General features: G+C 36.8%; 1 protein-coding gene across 1 annotated transcript; it reads right to left on the bottom strand.

Moving 5' to 3' along the window:
• Positions 1-949: 949 nt before the first annotated feature.
• LOC124141423 (sorting nexin-12-like) lies at positions 950-12,832 on the bottom strand. Its single transcript, XM_046509431.2, has 4 exons — positions 12,633-12,832; positions 6,112-6,207; positions 4,862-4,986; positions 950-3,884 (listed from the first exon to the last, which is right to left on the bottom strand). Exons 1-4 carry the CDS (start codon positions 12,792-12,794, stop codon positions 3,779-3,781), a joined length of 489 nt encoding a protein of 162 aa, XP_046365387.1. The 5' UTR covers positions 12,795-12,832; the 3' UTR covers positions 950-3,778.

Here is a 12,832-nt window from a genome sequence, read left to right as displayed (position 1 = left end):
GCCTTCTTTGTTTCTAGCTCATCTGGTCACTGTCAAAAAAACTTAAATGCTGGTGAACAGTATTTCACTGCACATCAGTCACAGTAGCGTGGGAGGAAAGTCCTGTGTGACGTTTACCAAATTAGTGAAATCCATAAATATGGCTATGGTGCTGACAAACCAAGGACCATAATCAGAAGATTCAGGATTTAAACAATGATCTGCAGATTCTGGCAGTCCTAAGGGACGCAATTCTGAAAGCTGAAGACCACTTGAAACATCAGGGCCACTTGTGCCCCCAACATGCTGATAATCAAGTTAATATCTCACAAACAAATAATCTGAACCATATACTTGAGACTGCAACACATAAGTACTGAGATAGCAGTTGGGTCGTGAAGCACAAAGAACAAGAAGCAACAGTATCCGACTTGAAAGCAGCATTCACCTGTTAGAACCAAGGACCGAATGTAAAGACACTGATGCCATTATGATGGCCAAGAAAGCAATACATCTTGTGGATTTTATGGTAACTAATAAAGTTTGACACCTGAAGAACGCCTTAGGGAGCATTCAAAAGTTTGAGGTCTGATAAAATTCATAATTCTAGTGGGTTAACAGGTCAGCCAGTATTTCAGAATTTTTAGTTTGAATCAATAAACAACAGCTTTTATCACATGTAAATCATCATAATGTTATATCAGTATCTCCATCATAGGTAAATTGAGTTGAAATCCAAGAAGATGCAAGTCAGTTTAACAAAAATCATCAATGTTGCTGTTGATTATAATACATAACTTCTGATTTTTGTTATTTTCATTCTGAAGGAATCTCTTTGAGAATGTCATCATTTTCACAATTTCTTTTAGGGTGGGTGGGGGAACGTCTTAAAACAATATTTTTCAGACATCTCCCTTTTAAACTGGTCCCTTGGATAAGTCCAGCTGGAACTCAGCACAGAACTCGGGTGTACATTGTATGATTTATTCAGCACATGTAAGACATGACAGGAGCGTTGCTTGTGCTCGTACAGCTCCTTTGTAACTGTGGAGGATTTTTGCCAACAAGTATGGACATGCTCGAACTGCAAAAATACATTCATTTAGGTACTTGAATTTCATGTAGATTATTAAATACTTCCAAACAAATTTCTGCTGCTTTAAGTTACAACTAAAATTTCTTGAAAACACTGAAAATAAAATATAAGCAGACTTAATTATCTGAGAGCACACTACAGTATTGTATAGAAAACAGCTGCTGTTTCTACAAAGCATTTCAGGGCTTTGTCTCATCAGTTTCAAAAATCAAAACTGAATATGCTGAATGGGGTCCAAATAGCAATATCAAGTTCAACTAATTCCAAAGAAAACAAGCTGAAATTTGTTAAAAAGGAAAAGAAAGATTTCCTCATTCTTGAATTACATTTAGAATTTGTAAACATTAGATTTCTCAGTAACAGGTGCCCCTTTAAAATATATGGTAATTCCCTTTTGTTGCATCCCTTAAATCATAACAATTTTGCCATGTTATTACGTTATCAAATGATATTTGATAGTGATGAGACAAAGCCATGTTAGGGTAAAACAATGAATACATATACATTTACAATTACATTAACTTGCTGGTAGCCTATCATAGTTATGTACAACGACCAATCACCATCAAGATGTCAACTGGGTTGGTATCCATGGTTACCAGCATACATTACACATATATCTACATTTGTCCAGTACATGAAGGAGTAATCTTAAAGTCACCCCCTTTTGATTAACTAAAAGTTGACCAGGTGAATGTTAAGCACAAACACTTGCTTCATTTATTGGAAAGTTGAGTAATAAAAGTCAATAATACCCTCGGAGAGAAATCCTGGAAGGCATACAGTCCTTGTCCGGGGTATTGGTTTTAGGATATCATACACAGGTGGAATCCCATTGAGGGTTGTTACACTGAGACACGCCTGCTTCGTTTTAAGTTATGCAGATCACCAATTGCTTGTAACGTTTAATGGTGGCATTTCAACACTGTTGGCACTTATTATCATGCACCAACATAATTATTTGGTTTTCAGACATCATATTAGACCCTTGACAAATTTCAGCTTTAGTTGTCCAATGTTTATGGAGCACAAGGTTAAGATGAAACAGTTCCATTGTGTATGCAACAATCATTTTGTTCAATACATTCCACTTTCAGAATATATCTTAATCCACTTTTGATGGCTGATTCTAAATTTAAAACCTAAAATATTGTAAAGGCTTGTGCAGGTGTGACTCAAGAATGTTAGAGATTACAGACACTGACTTGATGAGATTTGGCAACAATGAAAATACTTGGAAAATTAGTGATTTTAAACAATGAAGATTCCTGTACTATTTAATTTTCAGATTTAAAAAATCTAAACAAATAATTATTATAATATTTTTTACAATCTCACTTCACATTTCAACCTAATAAGTAAGTCATGTATCTCAGTGTGTAATGTTAAATAACCACACTTATACAGACTTCTTTCATATATACAATAATCTTATCCTGGTAATAAAGCTACAGAAAAATGTTTAGTAAAATATTGTTGATATTTTAGTAATAGCTCACTTCTAAATTAACTATACACTGTACACTTAACCTACAGTTACAATATTTTAAACAGGCATAACAGCCCCTTAGTTTTGCATATTTATATTTTTAAAGATTCTTTATTTTGTGAAGAAATGTTTCTCCCTTCTAAATAGTCTATGCTTATATGTTTTTGTATGATAGTAACACCTATAGTTCCCCCCAAATTGTGGCATGTTAGACTGGTGTATCTTTGGAACTGATTATCACAACCAATCTTTTAACTTGAAAATTTATAAGACAAAACAAAAACTACACCTACTCCATATAAATGGTATAAACATGATACACACCACCAATGAAATGTTTAATGTGTAACTAGATGTCTGAATATTACAATAAAATGTTTATTACTTACAACTTCTGACGGTGAAATCACCCTTAAAACATGGAATTGTGAGTACCATGTACACGATGTAATGGTTTAAATCTGATACAATTCCATCCTATTTGAGCACTTAACCAAATCAACACCAACTTAATCTGTATTTGATGTCCGAAACCAAACCAGAGAAATTATTCACGTTCCTTATTTACACAATTTTAATATATGTACTCAGTTGAGGGTTAAATAAATACCTGAGAAAAAATAGCTAAATATGGGATGGTATTTTCAAAGCTACTTGTGCCTGTTTCACCTGTACATACAGCCAAAGGAAATATCTTTAATATCTTCTATCATAACTATTGATAACCAACACGAAAACAATAAGGACTTGCCATTTCTTAATAAATAAATTCAAATGTTTGTCAATGTGATTAACAAAATTCACATTCATCTTTGCTATGAATCACTTAACAAGATTTCTTATAGGGGAGGCAAAACTTTGATGTACAAAAATATTGAAAACAGTCACACCTTTCGTTTCATAGACTTTCAAGTCGCACAAACGTATTACTCTCCATTAATTTTAATAAAAAACAATAATGCCAGGACACGTCACTAACTGTAGTACATTTCCATCAAATCCAGGTTGACAAATATCGAAAGCTACATTTTTTGACCAAGCAAATGATAAGGAAAGATGAACTATTCCATGATGATTTGGTCTTGACATTTGTAAATCAGAAACATGCGCCCTCGTCAATCCAGATGTTGTCCTCGCTTCCGGCGCACATTGTTAAGTCGTGCAAAGTCTGATGGATGTGACACACCAAATATGCAGGAGCCAGCAGACTCTATCTATGTTGGTCGGATCTTGCCTGGGATATAGTTCTTATCTATGACTGGCTCTTGAAGAAACATGTGTAGGCACTTCTCATTCTGAGCTAGCGGGTGCCCGGCCACTCTGCAATAGTAACCGAAAAGTCACATGTCAGGTGAGGTGAAATGAGGCTAAAACATTGTTCCAGATTATTGTACATGCATAGTGCCAAGCAGGCACACTGTGTCTGTGTTAGTCTGCTTGGAAAGTCAAGACTTATGCTGGTTTTATAGTGCGTCTGCTTGGAAAGTCAAGACTTATGCTGGTTTTATAGTGCGAGTCCACAGAGACACCGGCTCAACCACAAGGCTACCCCAAAAATATTTTGCAGACAGTGACACTAAAACTTCATTTCCAACCCTGTAAATGTAGTTTGTGTTTGTTGTTTAAAATGCCAGCTATATGATGGTGACTGTAAATAATGGAGTCTGGACCAGACAATCCAGTTATTTCATGAGCAGCGTTCCATGCCTTTGGGGTACACTCACATGCCATCAGCCAACTCACCAAGTCTGACCACCCGATTCATAAGGTCACCTCTTACGACTAGCATAGGTGGCTAGGGACCAATTCTAACCCTGGTTCCCAATATATTCACTATGACTAGCAATGGTGTACTCTACCCCAGGTGCACAAGCCAATCCCTTGGGAACATTCTGGGGAGTTACAGAATCACATCAAGAAATGTGAAGAGCATTACACATCACTTCACAACCCGTGAAGATCCGGGGAAGAAAAGGTCTTCAACAACCAATGCTTGCTGTAAAAGGTGACTATGCTAATCGTAAGAGGCGACTTAAAGGATCGGGTGGTCAGGCTCGCTGACTTGGTTGATGCATGTCATCATATTTGGATCGATGCTCATGACGTCAATCACTTGATTGACTGGTCAAGACTTGATTATTTACAGACCGCCATCATATAGCTGGAATATTGCTGGGTGTGGCGTTAAACAATATAGAAACAAGACAAACGTATTTGAAAGCTTGAGCTCAAATAAACCAGTGGTTGTATTGAATGATTTTAAGAAATAAGTCGCATAGAAATATGAAGCACATTACTTGTTGACAAATATCTCGAGTCCTTTCCGTCTTTCTTCAATGAAGTCCTCTTCAAATATACCATCATCACCACGGAACGGTAGCTGCCTCTTCAGTGCCTTGCCTGGAAGAGGGGGAACCACAATCTGCAAAGAGAACCCACACAGGTAACAACACTAGCGTTTACAAGCCTTGTAGGAATGGGCATCATCATGACTCCCCACACATGGGGGATGTCAAGGAGTCCTACACTAGAAAGAAATACAATACTCCCAGGTGGTTGGCTGGTGTGTAGCCCTGCCAGTTACAGATTGCGACAGTGATCTATAAGTTTCTATTTTATGAAAACTATTACAGTCTCATTTAATTCAGTAAGTTTGAAAATTTGTTCTATATTAAACAATCAGCAGAGTAGCAGTCAGTATATTTTTAAAATATTTTAAATACTTGATCTGAATTTAGACATGCTTAGCAAATTTATCGCATCAGTTTATGACTTGTACAAGAAATTCTTGAGAGAATTTCAGAAAATTATTGCGTCAAAAACACAGGCATTGGGCGTCATGTAAAACCCTGATCACAGAGATAAAGCTTTAAAAAATTAAAATCAAGTTCAATAATGTGCCCCATGGTTGTATGGAGTACGTAAACTCAACGCTCCCCACATTTCAAGAAATGATGCATCAGGTATTGCATCTCAACATGTCTCAAGACATGTGGTCATATGACATGTCAGCGTGGATGTAGACTAAAGGTGTAACCGACCTGCATGGTTATGGTTTGACAAAGAAAGTACCTGGGAATCCAACCCATGATGGTAGGTTTCTAATATGCCCAAGGGAGACAACTCTGCACATCAAATTGTGGCACCTAAGACGACTGGCCTGATTGTGACCCTCTTTGGTTCTTGAGTTCATGGATCGCCATTAAAAAAAAGTATTTTACAAAGGAAGTGTGTGTGAATATAGTTCACACAACTGTTAGGAATATTCCAGCCAAATTGAGATGGGGGACACACGGGCTTTATAAATTGCAGCCGTTTGTGGTGACAGAACCCAGACCTTCTGATGCGATGATATAGATAAACTACAGTACACGACTACACTGTCACAGTGAGTGAAAAGAGCAACATCCAACATTTTCAAGGACAAGCCAATCCTACCAACCACACTGTCTAAACAAAATGTCTGTCTGTCCCATCTTTCTGATTTAAGGTCATGTATTGTGCCCTGCAGCAAGCTAAGGTAGAATGTTCTCAGGCCTGAACTTACCTTACTATCACGCTCCAGCTCATTTCTCAGCCACTCAAAATCACTGTACCGACGCCGAACACTGGATTCTTTTAACTTAAATACTGGTAAATTTGTCTGAAAAGGAAGCAAATTAATATCAATTGGAATGTAACTGTAACCATGGTATGGGTGAGAACATTTTTTCAAAAAGTTGGTAAAAAGATCTTCTGTAGAGTTGCCATCTACCATGGTTAACCTCCACAAGGAAATCTCACCACATATAATGATTTATTAAGCTGATGCCTCTCCCAATATTTTTCGGCTTTTATAATATGACACCATATACAACAACTAAAGACACCACCTAATAATATCATGCTTATAGTGCTTCCTGAATCTTACTTCTCTCTATGGTCTCGGCCAAGCAAAATTTCAACCTTTAAGTCATGATCAGCATTTGAGGAATCCTTTAACAAGCTCATATCTTGTCACCACCAGTTCCATTTGCCAGGAGCCAGAGCCAGAGCCAGTTCTATATACGAGGGCTGATTGATAAGTTCTGAGCCTCATGATTTGTGGCTATGGATGAAACCTGGCTTCACCCCTTCCCCACTTCTAGCCCGAGTCCAAGGAACAATCTGCAAGTACGTGATCACTACACGTTCCTCAAGTTTGTCCATTTTCCAAAGGTCACAGAAACCTGCTTTATTTACTGATTTGTGTCAAGTAAAATAATCTGCTCAGTTGACTCAAGTTTTTGTGGATATACCTATAGGGTATCATGTAATGTCCTCAACAAAATATTTCACTATTACGCAATTCCTTCTATGTGAGGCTAAGAACGTATTAATCAACCATTGTATTAGAGCTACCTCAATAATCAACCTTTGTGATAAATTATTAGAATAAAAATAATTGTCAAACACCATGAAACATGAAAATAAAAGCAGCGTTAGAAATTGGCACTAGTCCTATAGTCCTTGCCAAACTGCCCAATGGTAAAGGTATCATAAGGACTAGTAGAAATTTGCCATTTTTAAGGGGTTTGCTATATGTTATCATTATAAGGACTAGTGGACGAAAACTGTTAGTTTCTAACCCTGATTAAAGGTAATCATGGCAATAGAGGGTGTAAATTCAAGATTTACCTAGCAGTTGACTTTGTGAACAACTGAGGCTGTCCTTACCATGCATCATGTTTCTTACAAATCGTGTAAGAAAAGTGCTCTCACTCGTTGGTACTAGGTAAACAAGGTGTTGGCTCTTCCTATTTTAAATAAGGTGCAGTGTTATTTAAACATTGGTGAAAATTCTACATTGGATTAAAGTTTTCATGTTCTGGGTTTAAATTTTAAAAAAACAGTGAAATTATTACTCAAATTAAGTCTTCTGGGTCCTGGTCTCTGCAAATTTCAAACACTGTGTTGACATTGCATAATTAGGTTTGGCAGAACATTTCTTTCCACTTGCAATTACCTTCAGTAACCAAGGTAACAATATATGGTAAAATAAGGTCTATATTAACTTTGAGAAAATTCCAAATCACATCAAAATCAGATCTTAGTACTTGCTAACGCTAACGTGCCCTGTAATGTGATGTTCTCAGATCTTTGAGTAGCAGTCGCGAGCACTGAGATCTGATTGTAATGCTATTGGAAAATTCCCTAATAAGTTCAATGATACAAGTCATCCAAGCATATTTTATGAACATATCTCATTCTTACATGTTAAAGCTGTCCCTTGGGGCACTTGACACCAGTTGATGGACAACTTACATAATGGCGTAAACTAATGGACGTGGTGCTCTCGTCATCAAGCAGTAGGAGTTATGACCCTGATAACTGGTATTAGCATATCAGTTTCGCCATGGAATACAGTGAAGGAAACCAGCACTACACCTGCTCGTTAGGAAAACTCCAGTACTTGGCCTTAACCTTATCATGTGCGGCATCAACACAGAGGTTCAACATCCACGTCAACATCTTTATTGATCAAGTATCTGATTGACATTGCGAAATGGTTAACATGAAGACATGTGAAACTTTATGCATAACAACATCTTATTCAGGGTTAGAAACTAACAGCTTTTGTCCACTAGTCCTTATAATGATAACATATAACAGAACCCTTAAAATTGGCCAATTTCTACTCGTCCAAAGGATACCTTTACTATTGGGCAGTTTGGTAAGGACTACAGGACTAGTGCCAATTTCTAACGCTGTTATTGTTAATGAAGGGGAAAGCAATAGCCATGAATCGTCATACACAAAAATGAAGTTGTTATCTATAAAAGTTTCTTGTATTCACTGACGGATGATGTCAGCTGTTACAGTGAAGAATGAATAATAACATCCACCAAAACATGTCACGTTCTCCAATGACAAAACCGCATTGAAAGTGGCATTACTGTAAATTACTGGGGTTTTCGCAACTGTCAGCAATATTCCTGCAGCCTGTATATAATCAAGGTAAGGCTTGGCACACCAGTGGTTGATAGCATGAACATACCACGAGTGAGTGAGTATGGTTTGACACAGCTTTTAGCAATATTCCAGCAATATCTCAGCAGGGGACTCCAGGAATGGGCTTCAGACATAATTCCCATTTAGGGAATCGAAGCCCGGGCCTTTGGCGTAATGAGCGATCACTTTAACCACTGTGCTACCCGACCGCCCCGAACATTCCACGAACCACCATCACCACAATATCTCAAACAACAAAAAAGGGATGGAAATTAACCAAAATCATCAACTACCCTGAATAGTGATAACCTAGTAATACCCCCCACGATGTGTGAAATTCTAACAGCCCTAAGGATACCTTTAACATAAACAAAACTGGTCCAGACTAGCAGGCTAGGGCTGATTGCTATACCTGAAATAGCAGAGGTCCTGCTATTATATACAGTTATCAGCTCTGTTTCATCATGATCATGGTAATCTGTGTCTGTTGAGATGAAAGGGTTAAATGTCCTGGTTTGAGATCATTAAACCTATATAGTGACGTGCATGCATGAGTGTTTGCTGCTCAATCTAGTATGGACTTATGCTGTTTATATAGTGCAAGCTCACTATATGGTATGATACTGCAAGGGAACGAACCACCGACCCTCCGCTCTCCATTGAGAAGCCATATCCACTACACCACTGAGGTGGTCGAATAACAGCTAAATTGACCATTTTATTGAGAAGAAACCCATATATAGCCATGTACTTGGATACATTATGCTCATTATACACCAAACACATTAATTATAACCTTTTTAATAGCTTAAAAGTGAAGATATTTATTAATATCAAGACGAGTTCCAGAAAAAACACTCTTTTAATTTTTTGTGGGTAAATAGTCAATTCTAGTGAACACGAATAACAAATTTAATTCATGAAGGGATACGGTTCTATTCACATGAATACACTAGTGAATCTTAACAGCCCTACTTGACATGACCCATAAGTATGACAAGCATGACAGAGATGATAGATACAATAATATGGCGCTGCTGCCAAGTGAGATCCTGGGAAAAGAATGGTTATTTTGTTCAAACAGGATATATTCATGTTCCTATTTTCTAAAATTCACAGGTTTCTTAACTTGGTGTTCAATGCAATAGTGGAAAAATCTTCCTCCAGTATCCTTTTATAATGAAATACAAGTCAATAATGCAGCAAAATTATAATCATGATAACAACTAACAGAACAATTTTTATTCCAATTTGGGATTTCTTATTTAGCATTGCTGCAGTCTTGAAGGTGAATATCCACCTTAGATCAGATCTCCTGAGGGAGACATTGCAAGACAATAAAAATCAAAATGAACCAAAGTTTTTTATTCTGTTTATGTGAGAATCACACCAGGCATATATATAGGTTCGTGCTGCCATGAACGCTATTCTAAATGCTGAACATCCCTGTGGGTATTCCGGACACAGGCCACTGTCATACAGCAGGAATGTTGCTGAGTGCAGTGTTCAACAAACCTAACAATGGTTTCTCAAAACAATTGACATTGACACATGTAACAAGGTCAAGATCAAGATAAACACATATTAATTTTGAATTATGATCATGATAATGAGATAATGATGGAACATCATTAACATGATTAATATGATTATTGTTTGGTTGTTGCTGTTCGCTATCTCTCATGACAAGCATGGGTTGTTGAACCAACTCTAACCTGGATCTTCATGGGATTACATGATTAATGAAAAATACCAGTTACCCTTGTTTATACTGTATGGTTGCCATTGTTACCCATGTAATTGTTACCGACATGGTTTTTAATAACTGTGTGATAGTCTTTCCTCTCTTGGTTGTTCTAAACCTTGTATATAACAGCATACATGTGGTAGATTGTCAGCGGGTGTCACGGACATTGAGCCTTAAGTATCAGGGAGAATTTTAATATGGCAAGTATCCATATCAATTTCCAATTAGTACCACAAATGTCATTTTTAATTATCCATACTCATAGAACATGCTTTCTGGGCCTTCATTTATGCAACAGACAAACAATGTGAGAGAATAATACATGTAATAATTTAAATTTGTCCCAATTAAATTTCTTTTTCTTAAAAAGACAAAATAATGACTAGTCTAGATGTAGCATAAAATTTGTATCTATTTACATTTTTAAATTTAAAATCACGATTGATCATATTGTCAGTCAATAAAGACATAGCTTAATTATTAACTTCAGTTTTTATATTAACCCGTGCTATAAAAAAAAATGGCAAAACCCTTAAAAGGGCAATTTTCTATTAGTCCTTATGATTCCTTAACTAAATGTTAGCATTTCATTTTCAAGAAATGTATGCTATATTTGGAAGTGCTATTACGTTTTACTACAATTTATGAATGGCATGTTCCTCGTTGACCATTATGACCTAGATGTTTATGAATCTCTTTGGTTTACTAATACTGGTGTTTGCAAATTAGATTGCTGATCGGGGCCGCAAGCGAACTATTAGCCAGTCAACTTGCGAAAATATTCACGATACATTCACGTGAAAATTGACAAAGTTTGATGTGTTGGTATTTCAATGCAGACGAGTCACAATGTCAGCAAAAAGATAAATTAACATGAGCTTTACTTAAAATTTGACTTTCTAACCCTGGGGAAACCTGATCGTGTAACTCACTGTTATTTCGACAAATGAACCAATCACGCATAGTGTTGTTTCTGGAGACGGCGCTTGCTTGTCATATTTTGTTTTCATTTCCGAGAGTTTAATGCCACAACTTTGAGGTATATTGACCTTTTAATATAATTTCTGATAAATCTGATAACCAATAAAGTCATGTATAACTGGGCCAGCCATATATATATCTATGTTTGTATTAAACTATGAAGGAATAACCATGGTAAGAACAGGAAGTACTTGGCTGGGTATTCATTTCAAGTTCAACCCTTCAGGCACCTGATAGGATTATCCAGAAATTCCTTTTCAGTTTACATGGTTAAATTTTTCACCATATGGGCTTACTTACCAGCTGACTACTAGGCAGATTACCAGACAAAGACCCACACTTGTCATTGTGAATTGGTTAAAAACTCAAAAAACAAAATTTGAGACTGAGTGAGAGCACTAACCTAATTCCATACAGTGACACTTATCATGCATATCAACTGTATTTAGTTCAGTAAGTTATCGACAAATACATTGTTTCATAGATAACACATCCTTGCTCCAATTACATTGTATCTTTGTATCATCTAGCCTAGATTAAAGCACTGCCAATAAGATTACTACATGAACGCAGCGTTAGAAACTGGCACTACTCCTATAGTCCTTGCCAAACTGCCCAATAGTTAAGGTATCATTAGGAGGAGTAGAAATTTGCCATTTTTAAGGGGTTTGCTATATGTTATAATTATAAGGACTAGTGGACAAAAGCTGTTAGTTTCTACCACTGTGAACGTAAAGAAAATTCTTGGAGATGTCAAAAGACGTTTCATATACAGAAGACTGATCAATTGATAAAAAGGGCAAGTTCATGATACCAAATCTGAGAAATTCTAAAAGTTAATTGTTAACATGGTTTAGGGAGTATCAAGTCATTGAACCGTTACACCTGTATATGTACTATTATAAGGGCCATATAATCTACATCCTGAATTAAGTCTATCATGATCATGAATATAATCATTGTCAAGTCATATCAACACAACTGAATAACGAAAACATAACAGCACCCGTGATGTTCTGACACAAATCAAAAGTATAACATTAGCACTCTGTCGAGACTGCCACTTGTAGTTTGAATCAACACACCCGCAACAATAACAGAGTTATCCCTTGCCATTCGATAAGGCAAGAAAAGGGGGTGGAGCAGAACTGCATTCACATGTATTATCGATGAAAATAGATTTAGATGTATTTCCAAGGGCAGATATTGACTAACAGACACTTATACAATTACTCAGTGAATCAGTAAGCTGTCACCAACATCAAACGCAACTAGGGAAGAAAATAACGTCAATATTTCAAGCAATTTTTCTATTGCATACTTCCGTCATTGCATGATCACAATGGCAATGAGTCGACTCGTTTGCTTACCCGTAAACGCATTTCATAGTCGGTATACCGCTTTTTGCCTATTCCGTGTGTTTGAGGAGTACAAACATCGATTTCTAAAAAGTTTGCTGGAGGAGAATAAGCATCCTCAAGGGTTTGTTTCTTTGAACTAATTCGAGCAGTCGCAGTCTGAGGGGTCGTCATTTTCGCCTGCTACGCATTATCTGATGACATCACTGCTT

The sequence above is a fragment of the Haliotis rufescens genome, unplaced genomic scaffold (assembly GCF_023055435.1).
Source record: "Haliotis rufescens isolate VD_foot unplaced genomic scaffold, xgHalRufe1.0.p SCAF_26, whole genome shotgun sequence".
In the NCBI taxonomy this organism is placed as follows: Eukaryota; Metazoa; Mollusca; class Gastropoda; order Lepetellida; family Haliotidae; genus Haliotis; species Haliotis rufescens.
This window is presented reverse-complemented; position numbering and strand designations above follow the sequence as displayed.